Source organism: Pithys albifrons, chromosome 3 (genome assembly GCF_047495875.1).
Source record: "Pithys albifrons albifrons isolate INPA30051 chromosome 3, PitAlb_v1, whole genome shotgun sequence".
Classification (NCBI taxonomy): domain Eukaryota; kingdom Metazoa; phylum Chordata; class Aves; order Passeriformes; family Thamnophilidae; genus Pithys; species Pithys albifrons.
In genome coordinates this window covers 26,570,940-26,591,452 of record NC_092460.1, presented here as the reverse complement: position 1 = coordinate 26,591,452, position 20,513 = coordinate 26,570,940, and the positions used below count along the sequence as shown (strand labels likewise).

The 20,513-nt window shown below is 40.8% G+C and overlaps 1 protein-coding gene across 3 annotated transcripts in view; it reads left to right on the top strand.

The window, feature by feature from the left end:
- The window catches only part of TBXAS1 (thromboxane A synthase 1), a 274,193-nt gene that overhangs the window by 31,252 nt on the left and 222,428 nt on the right, over positions 1–20,513 (top strand). For 2 of the 3 annotated variants that reach the window (XM_071551088.1, XM_071551087.1), the window contains exon 2: positions 1,551–1,741. In XM_071551088.1, coding sequence (XP_071407189.1) covers positions 1,644–1,741 — 98 coding nt within the window. In that variant the 5' untranslated portion in view covers positions 1,551–1,643. Of the gene's footprint in view, positions 1–1,550; positions 1,742–20,513 lie in introns of those variants that run through there. The other variant, XM_071551089.1, reaches the window with a different exon arrangement.

The window sequence follows — 20,513 nt, the reverse complement described above, 5'->3', positions numbered from 1 at the left end:
CAAGGATCTGAGGCTGGAAGGGAATTAATGCAGCTGTGAAGCACAGGAGAACCAAAATAGCAGTGATTCAGTTAGAGTAGAGCCAAATCTTCTTAAAATTAAACTCCATTGTGTTAGGGACTCTACTTTTTTGATACCTTTATTATTAACTTTCCTTATAAATGCAGGAAATGTAATACAGTGATATTGGAGAAGCCTTGCACATTAAATCTAAGCTATTGTCTTGGGGTTGTAATAGAAGAAACCACTTTTCATCTGGTGTATTATGAGAATCAGATTTTACAGAATTTCTGTTTCTCAAGGTTACCATATAATTCTCAAACTTAGTTTTTGCATAACATTGATTTCCTTAACTTTCATATAGTTTGTTTAGAATGGGTGGGATGTCTGCAGTATACAAGTATTTCCAGTTTCATAAGTAACAAACAATACTGGGCAGTTGAGGGAGTTTTGTCATGGGCAAAGGTGTTTATGTGCAACCTGCTGCTGTTGTTGTCTTGAAGATTTTTTTTTATTATAGAATTTGGTTACTTTAGCGTGTGACAGGTTGGTGGTCTTATCTCATAAAAGTGCTTTGAGGTTTACTTTCTGTTTTACCTTCCTAATTGGACTGGATCAGATGCTTGAAGCAGCATTGAGGTCTGTGGGCAGGAACATACGGGAGAAAGCTGAAGAATTCATACACAACAAGCCATTTCCTTATCTGCAGTATAAGCTTGACTGTTCGTGTGCAGGTTGTTGAGGAAGTGTGACAGCTTGACTGTGCTGCAATGTAGAGATTGTAGATTTGGCCATACTGATGTTAAATCTGATACTAGAAATACAACTTAGGGGTAGTCAAAGTATCTTCAGAGAGACTGGTTAATTATACCTCCAAGGGAAACACTGCACTGAGTGACGAACATTGGCTGTAGCACCCATGAACTTGAGATGATACAACTAAATAGTGCTGTCTGTGTAGACTAACTGATGGGACAGAGGCTAATTTATGGGTCTGGAACTACAGCTGGATTTTCCTGTCATTAGTTCTTCCTCTATTTTTGTCCTAGTAGTCACATTAGATGAGTTTTCCTCTATTTCCTCCTTTTAGTTGTGATAATTTAAGGTTTACTTTATTCCTTTCTTTCAATATATAACCAACTTGGAAATTAGGTGCTAATGAAGTTTTATGTTGCAAAAATGCTCTGTTTTTGTTGTTTCAGAGGATGCTACTCTTTGTATGCCAGGGGACACCTGAAGTGTCTTGATATTTTTCTTCCATGAACTGTAACATGGTCAGGCTCTCTTCCCCTCTTTTCCCCCCTCACGTTCGCCAGTTTCCCACACTTTGTGTCTAAAAAGCTAATCAGCAGCACCGATGTCTCAAGCGGGGGATATGTAAATATTTACTGGCATGACAGTCAACAGCAGTGGGAGGGGGGAAATTGCTACATTCAACCATTCAGGGAACCTTCGAGTTCTGTCTCAGAGTGTGCAGTCGATGAGAAGAGGAAAGGTTTGCAGTTTGTACTTGACATGTTTGTGTTCTCTCGGTTCCTGTTTTGTTGCAGATGTCATTCATATAGCCGTGGAAGGCTTTATCAGCTCTTGCCAAGGCTTTCCCCTGCACACAGCACTCAAGGCTGGAGCTGTACTGGAGGAAAATGGAGCCTGTAGATCTCCTGGCATTTGCCTCTATGGAAACGAATAGTACAACAGTCACCCTGGCTTTGCTGGTGGTCTTTCTGGGCCTGCTCTATTGGTAAGTGATAACGGTGATATGGGCTGTGTATCAGACACAAAGCCTGCTGAAGCTCCACCAACATCTACAGAATCTTTTATTCATAAGGGAAAATGAAGATAATTGCCTAGGAGAGAAATGGAGGGGGAGTTGGTTTGGATGCAGATGTAATAAATACAAAACTCATGATGCTTTTAGCAAATTCTCTCCTTGCAATATTGTCTTTTAAGTGCTTTACCAACAAACTGCTAAGAGTAATTGTCTTCAAAACTAAGAACTTATTTGTTGGTTTCTTATTAATTTCTGTGGGAAGCAGAAACATTGGTCAGAAAGAAACCAAGTATTTGTTGGACCTGTTCTCTTTACTATGGTGCACACTTGTCCCTTGCCAGGTGGCTTAAGTGTACAGACACTTTAACTGCTGCTTGAATTTCCTCTTTTGTTCTTTGCACACTGACTAGTGAATACAAATCAGAATAACAGCAGCCCTAATGGTTAGCACAGTAGGCATTGCAGTGAGCTGTGCTGAAATGAAAAAGCCCACCCTGTCCTAACAATTTATTTCAGAAATTAAATTAGCTGAACTGGGAGTACTTTTCTGACTGTTTTTACTTGTATGTCTCCTCAATTCCTGCCTTTCAGTCAAAGACTGTTTTTTTTTCAGTTGTATGAGTGTTCAAGAAAAAGTTGTAGGGATGGTTGTAGAAAAAGAACATGTGACAAAACCCCAAAGTTAATCTAGAAGAGTAGTGATGGCACCATGAGTTTCGCACAATTGTTGTAGCAAAGTAAACGACAGATCTGTTCTACATGTATTTTGCTATTCCTTCACACTGTTGAGCTTCAACTTCCTCCTGTCCAGGGAGAGTCTAGAGACACAAAAAAGAGTAAAACTCATATTTGATGTGTGTTGCCATATAAAGCAGGAGGGTGACCCTACTTTCTTAACAAGATCTCCTCACATCATCATAAATATCCAAGCCCTACTTCCTTTGAAATTTATTGGGAAAAAGAATGGCAGCAGATCTTTAACCAAGACCATGCTGTTTAGCTGCTGACCTGGACATCTCTGTGAGCTTAAGGGGATGAGAGGGAGGACAGAGACACGTCCACTGTTCAGAAAAGCAAGAGATCAGCTGGTGAGATCTGGCTGCCTGCCAGTCATCTGAAAGAGCCTGATAGTTCTACAAAGGACATCTTCAGATATGCTGAAATCTCTCAAGACACAGAAGTGCTCCGTGTAAGTGTTGGGTACATTCTGATGTATGATTGTCCAGAGCCTCATTTTCTGGTTCTATTTGGGGGGGCTGTTCCTCCCCTTGAAGTTAAAACATGGTGATTTAGTGCACATTCAGTCTTGCAATTAACAAAACTAGCTCTAATTGCAGAGTTAAACCAGACTCGTGTGGCTGTATCACTGACTGCTGAATTGAGGGGCTGCCATATAAGTTTCAAAACGTTCTATTTAGCAATGAGGTAGGAAGTCGTCTAACAGTAGAAACACACCATTCGGTGTGTCTCTTTTTCTGGCTGAAGGTGAGTTCTGTGAAACAATCAAAGAAAGGAAGCTGAAGTTTTATATGGGGTAAGTGTTTTATACTCTTACCTGCCAATAGTTATTACTACCCAACCTTGTTGATCTACAGATTCAGGTTGATTTTTAAGCAGCTTATTAAATACAGGTGCCTGTAGGTCACTATTCCAAGGAGAAGCTGCTGATTCTTAAACCTGCAATGAAATATGCTGGGCAACATCTGTGGGCTATTGGTAGGTTTGCCTGCGGGCTAAGTTATTCAGACCCATTTATCTCAGTAAAATACAATGACTGAATCTGTAAGGTTAATGTCTCGAAGCACATCTGCTAGTGTGGTGGTTGTTGTTTAAACTTGTCAACTTACTCATTTGAGTCCATTTTGCATAAAGCTTTTTATACTGCATGCCTGTTTAAACAAATGAGTAAAACTCAATGCATGCTCACAGCTTCCTTTATTTGAGGCTGAAACCTTGGGTTAAACAGCATGTAAAATGGTTGCCAATAGAAATGCAGGTTCCTAATTCTAGAGAATGTTTTTATTACAATCATGTTGCAGACAAGATTATCTGGCTTTTCTAGGAGTCAGAAAACATGAGTGTTGTGTATGGCAGGAGTAATAATAAAGTAATAACTCTTAAAGTTCCTTTGATGTTTATGTTTTCGTTCTAAGCCTTATTCTCATTTCTTAATAACTCCTGAATTATTCTTTTTCTAACATCTTCTGCCAGGGTAGTATCTTTTCAGAAGGGCAATTGTGGGGGAAGGGAGGAATGAATATTTGCTGTTGTAAATTTTGTTATGGTAGTAACTTATGATTGATCGGGGTCATGTTGTGTCAGCTCTTGTGTGAGTACAAAGAACAGCCAGTTTGTCCACCTTGTTGGCTGTAAAAGGTTTAATAAGGCTCAACAGAAGGCAGTTGCAGGGAGAGGAGAGAGTCGAAAGATCTGATGCGCACTAGAATAGAAACATGCTAATGGCAACTGTTGCATTATTGAGCTAATTCCTTAGTATGAATTTGGTTGTACTTTGGGGTACTCAGTGGTTTAAATGAAAGCTTTGAGTTGCTGCCTGTCGGCTTGGTCTCAGTCACTGTTAGTGTGTGTATTGTACGGCCAGCTGTGATTTGTCACAGTTCAGCTGGCAGGTGGTATCTTGCTAAGCTGTGATAAGACCAATCTCTTCACATTTTTGGGTATGGTGAGGTCATATGAAGAAAGGGTTGATTGGAAAAGGGAGGAGAGGCTATAGCTGCACAAAAATAAACTTCTAGGGAAGATACAGTTCTTGGAAAGAAACTTGGATGATTTGATAATTTTTTTGGCCATTATTTATGGTAAAATGAAGATCATCAGTAACTATAACAAATCATTTAATAGTACATGTCTAATTTTTCATGTGTTGTCATCAGCGTAGTATGAAGGCAATGCCTGCTTGTAGTGCAGTGTGTCAATTTTAAGTCAGTGAAAGTTTAATCTCTTGTGTTTGTCTTCCACATGACCTTAAGTCAGCTATAAGGAGAGGGATTTTAATGATTTAATGTTGGGAATAGAAATCACTGAAAAGCTTTTGGGTGCGTAGTCTCTTCAGAAGTGAAATGCTAAGAACAAACCTGAGGTTGTTTCTTTGATAATCTGCTAATTTAAGAGGCTGCTTGACCCTGTTTGCTGTCTCCCATTCCTGAAGGACTTAAGTCATCTTGTACCCTCCCCATTCTACTTCTCGGTAGGTCAAAGTCTCTTCTTGCGGATTTTGTATCACAGGTTCTTCTGTGGTTGTTGCTACATCATTGCTATTGTGGTAGGCAACTAAACTGCTTTATCCACCACAAAAGGCATAATATGCCTAAATACCTAAAGTTCAGTGGCATAATACTTAGCACTTAAAAAAAATCTCTTGTCCGTGTCCCTCCCACCCACTGTCATTTATTCTACCCAAACTGATTATCAGAGCAGTTTCTTTTAAGAGCATTTTCTGTCTCAGTTGCAGGCACTGCTGTCTCTATTTGCCTAATCTCTGTGAATCTCAGGTTTTTTTCAGGCATGAAGTAAAACCAAACACTTGAGGGAGGGATGAGGTTAACATTTACAAATCCCAGCGATATTCTCTATTGCAAATCACAGTAGTATATCTATGCAACATATTGTTCATTTTCATTTCAAACATATGCTGAGTTGGATATCCCATGCTTGGCTGTAGCTGCAAACATTGCTTTGTGTCTTTCTTTTTGCTGTCTGGCTAGATGTTTGATAAAATGAAAGCAGGAGTTTATCTTGCTTTAAAGTTTAATGTACCATAAGCTGAGCATTATGAAGAAGCTGTCACAGCATTCAGATACCTGTGTTCAAACTGGATTATCAACCCCTTGTCTAAACAAACCTGGGGTTTTTTAGAAACATTGAAGTTGGTTGGGAGTGTTTGTTTATGTTTGTAAGATACATGTCTAATTACATGCTTTCAAACATAGCAAAACGTATACTAATGGTGTTCTTGTCTGTTTCTGAAAAGCTAAGTGATTCAGAAAGGTGTTGTTTTTACATTCTACGTTTTTACAGTAATATTGATAACCACTTGTGTTACAGACATGCATAGAGAGACTAAGAAATTTGGGTTCCACTCGATCAAGGTACTGTCCACCCATTGCATAATGAGTCAGTCCTGAGCCAAAACATTTGCAGACTCTGATCAAAAAGAATGAAAACTTCCACTGGTCTTAAATCCAGACATTTGCATGCAGATAGATGCGGGAGATACTTAGACGTGGTAGTTGTGTTAGAGTTCATCAGTCAGTACCACATCTGTCCTAGACTACAGGACAGGTAGTCTTTTGATACAGGTGACTTCAATATGATTGCTTGTTTGCCTTTACTTTGCATCCTGTGGTTTTGGAAAGGACTCTAAAGGGAAGGTTTAGAGTTTTCTCTGGCAGAAACTTCATTCTGTTTTGCAGAACCTTGCTCTTTGGGCTTGAGTTAGGTAAAACTAGATGCCGCATAATGCTAGATCTTGGACCAATTTTTACTCCTCAAAAATTCAGTATTTACAAAAGATATTTGACAGCTGGAGCTGTGGGCTTATTGTCTGAGTGCAGGCATAAGATGAGCACATTATTTTCTGTAACACACTCAGATAATGCTTCTGGACAGACCCAGTGACAGACACTACAAAACATGGATCCTTTCTGTATCCAAGACCGACTGTGGATGGGTAGGCCCTAACTTTTCCACCTGTCACTGCTGCCATCAAAGGCAGTGGGAAACAGGCCTGGGTAGGAAGCACCAACATACACTCAGAAAGACATATAGCTCCTCTCTCATGTCAGTGTCTTTGAGTTGAGACGTTCAGAGAGGCATCCTAATCCTCAGGTGTTAAAGCAAGCTTGTTGCCCTTGCTGGCAGAAAGCACAGCTCTGTAGACAAAGAGTGCTCAGGGGCTGGTGCTCCTGTACTGGGACTGGGCTATGACTGCTAAACTTGTCTCCATCTTCCACATCCCTCCTCTAGTTGTGTCCAACCTCTAAGCTGGGGTCTAGGGTTACGGTCCCTAGTGAGTCTTCCCCTATTACAACCTTGTAGCTTCTCAGGTTACAGTGAACCGAGCATCAAATTTACAGGGTCAGAAGGCAGGGAGCTTTGGGGGTTTTTATGTTCTGTTAACCCCAGCTGGTGTTTTTCTTTCTTCCTAAAATGGCCATTATGCCAGTGGAAATGATTCTGCTTCCCTCCCCTTCATTCGAATGTCCCATTATGAAAGTGGGGAGGATCTGACTCAACAGGAAACATCAGCAAACTGCTGTTGATGACAGAAAAAACCCTAAAAGATTCTGAATTGTCTGTCATGCAGTTTCACATCAAGCAAATCCGGAATTCCCACTAATGTGTCAAACCTAATTTGATCCCACAGCTGTGCAATGTAAGGCCTTGTCTTTGAGCTAAATCAAGCATCTCAAGGTGAGCCTGAGAAGGAGCAGAGTCAGCTACAGGAAAAGTGCCACACCACAAATGACTAAATACCTTCTTTCTCTGAAAAAAGTACATTTGATCATCCAGAAAAGTTTACTCAGTGCCCTGGTTATGCTGCTTTTTGGTAAACAAAGTTGTCTTATTTGTTGGGGAAGGTGTAGAACAGTTTTTTGTTGTTGCTATTGTAGCTTCACAGCTTGATTCTCTGGAATAACCCCAGAGGCTGTTATAACACCTTGGTTATCCTGATAAACATAGCTGGGCCTCTAGTGCTGTACAGATTTGGTTTTGCTTGCTTGCACTGCACTGCAAAACTCAGAAACCTCTTGTGTTCAAGTTGTTTTGTTTGATTTAGATATTACACATCCAGTGGTGTTTATTTGAAGGCCTTCAAGTGCTTGTGAGTTTTTTTTGCTTTTGTGAAGGTGCATTTTACCCTAAAAACTGTGTGAAAAAGTCAATATCTAGCCAATTAATTCCTTGTGGTCTTTGTTTTTCCCTAAACCTTTTCATGCCTCTCCCCGTTAAATCCCATATTAAAGCACAGTTTGTTTTTACTGCATGGAGATTAGAGCATTAATAGTATGTTGAAGTAGATGTACAGGGATAGGATAGTTTCCTTTTATGAAACAAGTATATTTACCTGTCTTCTGTTGTGGTCTCCAGTTGTAGTGTCCAATGGAGCATGGTGCAAATGCACACAAATGATGCAAGAGCAAACAGGAGCTGGATGCTGCCCTTGAACTTCCCATTTCTGCTTTCCCTTCCTGCATGGGCTGAGTCTGGTCTGCACTGGGTTGCAAAGGCAGGAGAGACTGTTAAGGCAGGGAATTACTCTGACTTCTCCATCAGGCAACTTCTGCCTAGGTCTTCTCTGGAGCTTCACTTTGCTCTTCTGGGCCAGCACTTTGGTTTTAACTTTTGATCTCTTGTTTGCCTTGGGGCAGGTTGCTTTGTTTAATTTGGGATATTTGGGCACCTCGCAAACTGATTTTGGGTGCACTGAATTAGCTTTTAGGAGTTCCTGCCTCCATCTACTAATTGTATTAGGAACTTGAGGAACCTAATACACTGCTGACAGTGCTTCAGATGGAATTGAAATTAGTTGGTGAAAGAAGGCAATGTGAACAACCTCCTTAGAGAGGAGGCTCTGCCTGTACCAGCAGCTGGACACTCTATCCCATTGCATTGGTGCTGCCTCTCCACACATTTCAGATACCAGACCAAGTGTCCTTCCAGCCTGCCTGTTCTACCTCTTAAATGAAAACTTAAAATGGTAGGCAGTTTTGACTAGTTAGAAATCCTCAGTGCTGAAACACAGGTCTGTATTCTCCCTTCTCTTGTATCCTTTAACACTGGTCCCATCATTTAAAAGAAGTTGCCTATATTCTTCTTCACTCCTTTTTCTCCTTGCATCAGACTTCATCCATACCAACGTTTGTTATGTTTTGTTCTCATTGCTGGCTCACAGGTAACTAATGCCTTTGGTTGCCATGCCTTGCTCTTCTGTAGGGAAGTTCTATACAGTATTTAATGGAGCTGTCAGAAAAATATTGTAAAACAAAATATTGACAGATTCTTGAGAGATTGTCTTTTATTAGTTCCCCTTGACATACCCCAAATCTTTAGATGGATTTTTCTGTCTCTTATCTCCCTAGTTTCGTTTTGGGCTTTTTTTTCCCCATTGAAAACAAATTGTACTCTTCCATGAGCTCAGTGTATGCTAGCTGCTGTGAAACAGCAGAAAGAGCTCAAAGTATTTTCTGGTTTGGGTTTGGATAAGCATTTATTTCACTTTCACAGAAACAGTGGAGGAGCTTGAGAAAATGAGGTTTAATCACAATGACAGGAGGGTACAGTCTTAAGCTGTGCCAGAGGAGGTTTAGGTTAGACATTGGGAAGAAGCTCTTCACAGAAAGAGAAATTGAGCATTGGAATGGGCTGCCCAGGAAGGTGGTGGACTTGCTGTCCTTGGAGGTGTTTAAGAAAGACTGGATGTGGCACTTGGTGCCATGGTCTAGTTGGCAAGGTGGTGTTAGGTCATAAGTTGGCCTTGTTGATCTCAGAGGTGTTTTCCAACCTAATCGATTCTGTGATTCTGTAATGTCTGCCTCTTTATTCCCTCACTTTTATGTGCCATTCCTTAAACTGGTGACAATTTCCTTTAAGCTCTACTGGTTTGTTTGACTTGTATTATCTGTGACTGAAGTGTTGTGCAGGTCAACAGGAACACAGGGTTTTTAATGCAGGGGCCATCATCTAATACATGGGAGATGCTCCGTGGCCATTCCTTTGGTAGTTTCTTTCCTGGCCAGTTGCTGCTCTCACAGTTCTGTAGAACTTGTGAGGTTGTTGGGAGAGTAAGGAAGTAACAAACAAGGGAAAGGAAAAACCTGTTATATTACTGTGTTGTTGGATTAGGAAAAGAAGCTGGATACCTAGCAATGGCTGGAAAGGGACTGGAAAGAATGGGAACAGAAGTATAGGATTCCATATGAATTTGTAGTGGGTTATTAGAGATTGAGATCAAGTATGTTTGGGCAAATTTAGGCTGGAAGAAAGGAGCTGAACTAAGTGTGTTGGGAGTAGGGAATGGGGCACTGTGTGCTTGTGTTGATCAAGTAAAGCCTACTTCTTGGAAATAGTTCCTGTCAGATAGTAAAAGCCTTGTGATAGTCATCAGGATTTGAGGGGTATGGGAAGCATGAAAAGGCAGTGGGCTTTAGAGGACATGAGTAATTGGTAACTGTATGATCACAAGCTCCTGCTGAATGAATGCTCTTGGATGAAAACTACTGACAGAGTTCTGAACCTGTAACCCTAAATATTGTTTTAACTTCCTTAGTACCAATAAATCTGATGTAATCTGCTCATGCATGTTTGTGGTTTTTCATCCAAAAAAGCTCCAAAGAGCTTTTATGTAAACACTCTCTCAGCAGACCTATAACAATTGAAGAGGTTGTCAAGTCACATGGTTTGAAATGTGGGAAAGACATGAAATAAAGCCATCCTGGGAAAGGAAGGAACAGCTAAAGGATCTTCAGTATGAGAGACAGTGGCTGATAGTAGTCAAGACTGCAAGGGCCTTCTTCTATCTCTTAAAATATCAATGAGATCAGTCGGTTCTCCAAAGAATTTAACAAACCTCTGTTTTAAGATTTTCTGAAATACTCACCTTGGGCCAAGATGCAGCAATCTCAAGAGTGTTCTCAGTATAAACTTCATGGTAGCCCAACTGAGAAGCTGTATGTTTATGTCAGGATAGATTGCAGTAACACTATTGTACTGATTGATTAATGTCTCTGAAAGCTATGATGAATGTGCCCAGTATGGGACTCTGGGTTGACCATGTATTTTCTTGGTAGCCATTCAGGTCAGAGCTCTGGCCAACAGGTTTAGGAAGAACAAATGCCTCTCAGTGGTTCCAAACAGACTTTAGATCTACTCTAGCTCATGAAACAGGGTTGTTTGGAGTAACGTTCAGCAGCTTCCACTTCTAGATATGTGTCTGGCTTGCTGTCTTTCATGTCCTCTTTAGAGGGAAGAATAGGTGGTGCAAAGATAAAAGATCCTGAGTTTTGTGAGAACTGTTCCTACCTGTGGCAGCAAACCTTGAGCCTTGCCTGTTTCAGAAGAATTTTTAGCTTGGTTTGTCTACTAGAACGTTTTAGACTTAAGGTAATTTCTCATAGTTTGGGCACCATCTTCAGTAGCTGTGGTTTCAAACTTCAAAAAGTTTACATTTGTTGCAGTAATTCAGTATACAGTGGTTTCACAATTTATTTTCTTTCCTGAGATACAACTTTTGGTTAATATGAATGGAAATGCTGTCAATTTGAGTAGCAAACCAGCCATCTGCTGCTCTCCTAGAACAGAGGGCTGCATTATTAACTGAAAGTGACTGTCAGATCTTGGGTGTCAGACACAGAGCAGTGAGGAATCTCCCCACAGCAAGGCTGCAGAGAGACCTTGGAATACTAACTGTGGGCACAAGATGGTGGAAGGGCTGTAGGAACCTGTGCCTTCACAGGCCAGGAATTGTGTAAGGACTGGTGTATTTACAGTGCAAGGGTGTTCATCCTGCCAGGACTCAGACTGGGATTTGAGGCATGAGATTTGAGTAGTTATCCCTAACCTGCCTTCTTGGCTTTAGCAGGCTCAAGCTGTTAACAAGCATAGTTAGAAGGCCTTTATTTCCACGATAGCTGGTGACTCAGTTCCTCTTTCCAGCTTGAACTGTACCACTGGCAGACATTTTTCTTTTTAATTTTTGACATTGCTGTGTATTCTGTGCAGTAAAGCCTTTTTCTCCCCCCTTATCCCCATTTTATTTACGTTCCTGAGTAACAGCATAGCCAAGCAGTGAGCTCAGTGCCATGGAAGCATTTTATATTTTGAGCAGAGATAAAAATCTCATTCCTTCTATAAACAAAACAAATCAACAGATGATGCCCAGGAGAACCATTTCTCTATAGCCATTTTCCTACAGCTGCTTTCTATTCTGTGCAGCTTGCAATGCACCATATGAAATACGTGTGTGCCTTTCTGTGTATGCAAAGCACAGGTTTCCTCCAGACAGTGGCAGCTTCATCACTGAAAATGAAACAAACAAAAAAAAACCCAAACAAAACATCACTTTTTCTTTTACAATGCTGTAATAAAATTACTAACGGAGTTGAGATGTTTGATTGTTTAATAGCGTGTACTTGCTGGAGGATATGCTGGAGGAACTCTGCAGCCACAGCCAGTACATCTTCCCTCTGAATGGGTTTGGACTACTGTCTGTGGGAAGATGAGGGACAGAAATAATCTGAGTCTGAGTGCGTCATAAACATGTCAGGGATGAGGGTACAGCAAAATAGCTTGTTCAGAGTTTGCTGCCCTGTGTGTGCTTGCCTGTGTCTCTATGTCGGGGGGAGTTTCTCTCCAGTGCAGGCTGGGCACAAGCATGTTTCAGGAATGAGACATGGAAGGCAGGAGGAAGTGGCCCCTTCAACCTGTTGTAAGCCCTTGGTTGATGGCACCTGCTGCTTTCCTGCTTTTGTTTGGCTATGGTGAACTGTTCAGAGGCTTAGGTAAATGGCCAAAAGCTGCAAGGGATGGCGTCCGAGACCCAGAGCACCATGGGAGGAGATCATGTGTGGGAAAGAACAGAGAATTGTCTGAATGAGGAGCTGGTAGATAAAGTGCACAGCAAGGTCTAACATGCTTGGGAGTAGTTGCAGATCAGCCATTGGCAGAGGTGCAGCTGCAGATATGTCTTATCTCAGCAGCATCCTTGTGCTCACCTCCCCCTCCTGAGATGTGCTTCTGTACAGGAGGATGGTAGCTATGCCAGATGATCCTAAGCTGGGGCCTGGAGGAGTAGTATCCATTCTTGCAGGGGCAGGTGATAAAAGTTCGAACATTGCTAGGTTAATGGACTATCTTTTTGCCATAAATAGTCAGTACTCTGAGACGTAAAGGAACTTGGAGCTTGCTGTGGCAGGCAGGAAGGCAGTAAAATTTGGCAGCACTACTTCTGGTCATCTTGATAAAGCATGGTTTAGAGAACTGAAGGAAAATAATGTGGTTTCTCATCCAAAACACTTCTGAAAGCTTTTATGTATACGTGTATGTACACATATATGTATACATTTACATTTATATGTAAATACATAGTGAGTGACTCAGAACAAACAGCTTCTAAATAAGCAGTTGAACATAACTGATCTGATCCTTGGATAGATCAAGCTCAGTGCCCAAAGCAACCCCTTTATTCCATCTCTAGTCAAATGACTTCTGGCAGCTAAGGAAATAACCTTGGGTAAAACCAATAGAACTTTTATAACAAGGATGTTAGCTATTGACCCTGAATGTATTTTGTGACACTGCCTTGGTTTTGCCTTGTGTATCTTCATTCTGTTGCTGATGTGTTCTGTGTTTTTGGAAAAACTGTGGTCTCTCCCCACCACTCCAGTACCTACCTGTCACTGCAGCATTTACACTCATCAGCATCAGATCATTCTCTAAGGCAGATCTCATCTGGACCAGCGTGAGCACATGAGACTATTTTGAGTTATTTAACTGAAGTGCAAGGCATATAATTGATAATATTTCTGCTATGCTACTGGGAGAAGATAGGCTGTACCTGATTTGGTGTGAAGTTCACTTTTCCATATTAAGAAATTTCAGTTATCAGAGATTTTATCTACCAGATCAATGCTTTGGGTAGTGGGCTGAGTTGGTTTTGATCAGGAACTTCTTGCTCTTAACTTGAATTTGCTGAATCATTAAAACAGGATCTCAAAACTTGCTTGAGAACTCAGTTCCGTTTACTTTGTGCAATTGTTAGAGAGCAGCAATAAAAGTTCAGTAGAAATTTCCCTGACTGCCAAGTGCACGTAAATAATTTTTTAAAAAAAACTTGTATTGCTGAAAGTGTTTCCCAAGGTGATTTGCTTATGTCTGAGCATTTATGTTTGTAGCCTCTATGGAGTTTGAACTCAGAGCTTTAAGGAAATGAAAAGTAAGTGTTGTAACATAGCTGACTTTTTATTTTATTTCCCAAAGAAGTAAAATATTTTAAGTGCTTAGTTCTTTTGAATATTTGCGTTTAAAAGGGAGTGGTTAACAGTCAGAAATCTTGTCACAGTTGCTGGCAGCAAGGGCTGGTTGTTTTTCTGGGTGACACTATTTTTGGTCAAGTTATAGAGCTGAATGAAAGATTTAAAAACATTTTGGTAAAGTGTACATGAACAGCTTATCTCATTAATTATCCAAGAAATTCTGAACTCATAAATAACCCACTATAAGCTGATTTACTAGTGCCAGCCCTTTAGATTCAGAGGCTGTATTTGGCTTGCATTGCTTAGACCAGTGATAGAACATTATTGTGTGTTTTTTTCTTTCGTACCTGAGTACAGTTAGAAATAATTCTCTTACCTTTTTTATTTTTCAACTTTCCCATGAACCTTTTTCTGACTGCAAAATGTTGTTAAACATAATATTGATACAGTGAAAGAGCAACCCCCACAGAAACCCAAGCTGCACCATAAATCTTTCTGTGAAGTTCCTCACACTGGTTATGTAAATAAAAGAAAATTGATGCTGTTTGCAGAATTGTGATCATATAGGGGAAATTGCTCTTACACGATAGAAATTGTGTGGGTATCTGTGAGCCTGTCCACCCAGCCAGCTCTTTGTTGTTTTGGTTAGCTCTGTAGCTGACATAGACACCACAGAACCACCACCTGAGGCAGAAAATGTCCATTCTCAAGGTTTCATGGAGGATTATCATAATGGCTATTTTGTCTTTTCCTTGCTTGGTAAAGACTTTTTGACTGAAAAACATATTACTCTCTTCAGGAGGAATTCCTATATGTAGTCAAACACTAATGACTTTCCATTGAATGTGGTGAATTTTTGTTCAGTTCCAAATAGTGCACTATATCTCTACAAACTAAGGAATGTTTCAACCCTCATGGTTGTCGATCCCCAAGGATGTAGCTGATCCATCTATTTGTTTTTTATTTGTAAATTGCATTGCATTTGTAAATAGCTGGTGGCCAAAATCATTATCATTGTGTTAATTTAAAGATCAAGCAGCATTTTCAAGGGCTGGACAGGTTCAAGAGCTTTCTCTGAGCAAGTTGGAGGCTTTGTCTTGTAGGCTGTGTGCAAATTGTTACAAAACACAAGAGAGTTGGTAGGAGTTTATGCAATCACAATTAATTGACAATTCTTTTCCAAAAAGGACATTTTGCAATTTAAAATAAGCTGTTAGAACAATTTAGAACAGTGTTGTGATAGTCCCTTGACACACGTGGGGAGCTTAGGGTTAAACATATAAATAATGCTGAAAGGACTATATTTAGTTCCAGACTGATCCAAGGACAACTGAAAAACTGAAGGTCAAATAACCAAACCAAACAAAGAAAATTATAGCCCTCCTTGTTCTGTTCTGCAGCATGCTGCTTGGCAGCTGTGAAAGTTCAATACTGGGGAACTTGTCACAGACAACTATTTATGATTTGTACTTTAAGCAAAGCAAGTAAGAATGAAGTGTGTGTACTTATTGACAACAGCACATCACTGAATCTTGTCACAGTGAATCCGGACAGCACCTCCTGAGCATTGCAGAATTTTGGGGGACTGCATATTAAAAAATCTCTGAAAACCCAATCAATCAATCAACCAATCACAGCTTTCCCTGTGCTCAGTCTTGACCCTTGGGTTCCAGCAGTTTCTGCTTGGAACTGAGCTGAAGCGTAACCAGGTGCGAAATGGTGGGCTAAGACCATCGCTTGTTTTACTGTTTTTATTTGTACAAGCTATTAAAACTATTGAACAAGAGGAATTTAAGTTCACTGCTAGTTGGGAGAACTTTTAGTTTGTGTATGGGCAGGAGCTTGTTTAAACACCTCAAGTGTAGAGCTCAGTGCTTTCAATTGCAGACAAGACAATGAGCTTCAACCCATCTAAGTCAACCTTCTGGTCATGGTGAGGTTTTTTTCCTCCCTTATGGACAGATCTAGTGCTTGCACTAATGATCTGGTCAGAATCCAGGCTAGGTGCTAGACTGTATTCTCTTCACCAAGGAATAGTGTTTCATTTAAGTGGCTGCAGGTAGCACAGGCAGTGTTAGAGACACAGGACCAGATCTCAGCAGTTCATGCTTATTTATTGAGGTGAGAATCTACACAAGGACGGCAAAACTCTGAATGCTCAGGCTGATGGTACAGTGATGGAAATTGTCAGTGATGTGATTTGTGCAATCATGTTTATGCGATGTTTCACTTGACCTAATCTTGCCAAGCCTGATCATGCCTGCCTGTCCTCTTGCACAGCTCCTAGCATGCCCAGAGCACTTGCCTACTGGCCAACCAGGCCACAGGTCCTGAGGCCGGGTTGCTTCCCTGGAGTGTCTGCTGGCCACTTTGCTCCTGCCAGTTGACACATTCTGACTGATATGTTGTTATTTAGGGGATTTTGGTAGTATGTGGTATAGTCAATTATTTTCAGAGGCTTTATTTCATTTAAACTAGTCTCATGCTAGCCCTCCTCTTATTGAACTGCTTATGAAACTGCATGGTGGGGTTTTCAAATTGGGTAATAGACTTTATATCAAATGTGTGCGTTGTATGGACAAGGTGTGTTCAGACAAAGCTTTGGCCACCAGTTGGATGAGAATCAAATGCATCAAAAATGAGTGGGAATACATGTGGTCCAACTTAGCAACTTGTCCCAAGATGGATGCATTCAATTCTGAAACTGCAACACTCAGAGAAACAGACTTCTTTTTCCTAGATGGAAACCATGTCTTGCATAATTTGTGTTTTGAAATTTCTGTTTCAATCTAGGCTTTGCCTGTCAGAGTCAATGGGAAACAACTATTTCTTTTAAATACTAGCTGACTGTTGTTTACATTTTCTATGAGCATCTCTCTCCCTCCCCCCCTCCCTCTCACGGATATCACCAGGTATTTGTGATTTGGGTGAGGAATTCCTGGGCAGGACAGGTAGTTCAGCAGTGGCAGAGGTGAATGTGGGTATAGCTCTGGCTTTGCTTTAATATATGAAATTTGACACTTGGATATGTATGCACAAGAGGAGGCAGAGGAGATTAATTCCTGTAACCACCATTTCCCTTACTGTTGACTACCAAAAAAGAAATTAAAAGGGAACTCCCATCCCTCGCTATTTATGTTATGTCACCACAGCATACTTTGGAGTTGTTTCTTGAAGAGTCATTAACCTTGCTATCTAAAAGTAAGCAATCAATCAGCCTTCTTCTAACTGTCAAATAGAAGTTAAATGGATCATTTTAAATTAGTTTTGGTCGATGAAGAACATTTTGTTGTTCATGTTTAGTCTGTAAGGGTGCTCAAATGCCCTAGGTAAAGTCAGAGCCAGCCACATCAGAAGCAATAATCTTTACACATATGGAATCTAACTATGCATGCCTTTGTGATGAGAGGAATATACCTTTCCCAACCAACATAACTACGAAATACCTTAGCAGTGTAGAAGGTTTGATTATGATCTTTATTATCTTGCTGTAAAGTAAGAGTGGCACTGCTGAATTCCATGGAGTTGCTCTAATTTGAAGTGTGAACTCTGAAATACGGAGCAGAATAAATTCACTTTGTATGCTTTAACTTGGAGAAGACAGATCTCTGTGGCAGTCCCAGCGGGATTACCAGCATTCAGTCAGTTTGCGGGCTTGTATATCCCAGCATTGTAGGTAGGCTTGGGAAGCTTAGTTTGCAGTAGAAATGTCACTGCTCTGGTAACAGCCAAACTTCCTTAATAATCATCATCCCTACTGTTCAGTGTGTGAATGCTGAGAACAGAAGTGTTGGGAGAATCTTTCACAGTTCTGGCAGAAAATGTGTCTCTTGGAGAATAGGAGACTTTCCACTGGCGCAAGTCCTTACTTTTAAAGACCTGTCTCTTTGCTGAGACAACCATCTGGCCATCTCTGAGGGATGGCAGTTTGCGGTGCGTTGCTGCTGGGGGTGGGTGTTATCTTTCCAGGTGGCTAGAGAAAGCCTCTTACACTTGCATGCCATTGCCATCAGCAGAATGCACAACTGCAGGATTTTGAATGCTTAACTTCAGTATTCAGACTCCAAAATGTTATGCAATTTTATTTATTTATTGTCAGGGAATGGGGACAACCCTAATCCTGATGACTCCCACCATTGCTATTCAAGCCATACATGTCTTTACTTGCTCATATGTTTTGGAAGTTTGACATTGCTTTCAGTTCTACCTCGCAGTGGCAGGCCTAGAAATAAGCTTTGGTTGGGGCTCTTTATCCGTGCCCAAACTCCACTTCCTTATGCAATCATGCAGTATTAATATTGATGCTTTCAGAAAAATCCAAATAATGAGAGATTCACGATAAAGCTGTGAGATTTTGTTGCCAAGTTTATGCTTGTGGAGCAGAACTATTAAAACTTTAAAGAGGAAGCCTTAGCCAAGTTTTTAAAAGTAGGTTATTTTTATTGTGAAAAACAAAATTAAAAAAAAACCAAAACAAAGCCAAATCTTGGAGACTGAAACTCAGTTTAATTTCTGGCCAGTGTAGACTTTTTGGTGAGCTGGAACCAGACAAACAGGTGTCAGGTGCATAGAAAACAAAGTACTATCAGTATATTTGCTATGAACTGATCCTGGCTTCCTCCTCCTTGCATGCATGATACTACAATGAAAGTTGGCAAAAGGAAATACGATTGCACGTGATTTAATGTTGACAACTGAGGAGCCTAAATTTCTGTTTACAGAGGTAAAAATGAGAAAAAAAAAAAGAGGAATAAAGCTTCCTTTGTGTCTTTACACAGTCCTGGAAATTATGAGCTAAAAAGATGTAAGAAAGGCTGTAATACCAATTTGCTTAAAAAAAAAAAGGCAAAAAAGATTATGATCTCCAACATAGTAAATTGAAAAAAATACTCTGATTCAAACTGCAAAGGAAAATCACTCCTCCCCCTGGGTGTGTTCTGTATTCCAGAGTGATTGAGAAATGCATACTAATGGGAAAGGGGGGACAAGTTTTCCCCTTTCCTGGACTTCTGATATTATTATTTAGCCAACACTGAGAGAATCTCTGCATACTATAAAGCTGCAGTCATTTCTGAAATATTGATCTGGGAAGGTCACTAAATTCCAGAGCTGGTGAGGTCAGGGTAATGAGATCAAGTGACAGGCCCAGTGGTACCCACTGATTTAGTTGTTTAGACACTGTAACCAAACCATGACCTTCTTGATCCACAGCCTCTTTGATCTAACTGTGTGAAAACACAGCTGCTTACTGGATATTGCATGTTAGCGTGCATGTAGGAGTTAGGGCAAAGTTTCCTGACATTTACATTAATTATTCTGGTGTCAATTTATAAAAATTAGTATCACCCACCTAACCCAGCTTTATCTCTTACTCAGAGCCTTGTTTTTCTGACCATTGACATAACTTGTGAGAAGAAAACCATGCAGGTTCTGTGAGATACTCCCCCATCTGACTTGGGGACAATGGGGGAAGATGGAAAAAACCCCTCCTGAATAAGGCAGGGAAAAAGACCTGATCTCGACAGTCTTCTGAAAGATTTTGGTTGGGTTGGGGGGAGCAGAATTACTGCCATTTTCTATCCTGATAGCTTTGCCAAAGGGCTAACCATGGATCAAAGTATCTTCTAATAGATAGGTGACACAAAACCTGTGTTTTGCTATTGTTTTGTCAATCTTTATATTTCCCTCAGTTTTGGGTAGCTGTTTGGTTTTCGACATCTATGCAACACAGTTTTCCCTCTGGAGATACTCTGCTATCAATTCTCCACTGCCTCTGCCAGAGTCCACATGGCATTTCCTTCCCCTGGCAGAAAAACACAGGTATGGTGCAGAAATTAAGCCTGCTAAAGCTGTGCCATGGAAATATCTGCCCAGATCCATATGAGATCATACACTGGAGCCCAGCTGCTTCCTGCCCCGAGTTTAAACACCGTAAGCACAACAGTAAAGTTCCATGATGTATGGATGTGACCTGGAATCACTTAGAGCAGAAGAGCAGGATGGAGAATTTATGTCTAGCCCAGGGCAGAGCACGTGGACTCCTGGCTATTGTGTACTGTTGCCTTTTCACTTGCACACAAGCTTATCAAAATGTTTTTGCAGGCTTGCTCCAACTTTCCTGCACAGCTTTTAACTCTTTATTTGAGGACCTCTGTGAACTAAGCAGTGGCAGGCAGTGCTCAGAGAGGGCAAATGGTGAGAGCTCAGCAGGAGCCAAGCTAAAGAAGCAGGCTGCTGCAGAGCTTGGCAGGATCTGGGAGCAACAGCACTGTCTCTGCAGGCATGCTGGCTTGTCTCCTTTCCCAACAGGAATAAGAGCACATGCATTTAAAAATAAATAGGAAGACAGTGTGGAGTGCCACTGGTGTGTCCCTCTGAACATGATTTGAAAGTATGTACTGGGGAAGTTAAAAGCTGATTAGATACATGGACTTGCATTAGAAATATAAAGTGCACCCAGAGATGCACCACAACTCTCTATGAAGTAAAGCAAAAATAATCTCATGATGCTTTCTCTCCCTACACACATACACTTCCATGGAGACTCGTATGGGTCCTGGAAACCTGGCCCCATAGCGTTGGATGCTGAACAAACTATGAAAAGATAGTTGCTGGCCTAATAATCTTGAACATCCTGAAGTGCAGTTTTGTTTGTAGTCTCTTTTGTGTGTACACTAAGCCACAAGTTACAGATCCTTAAAGTATGTTTTTGTTTAGTAGAGGTGGTTGTCTTCTGAGGAAGGCAGCCA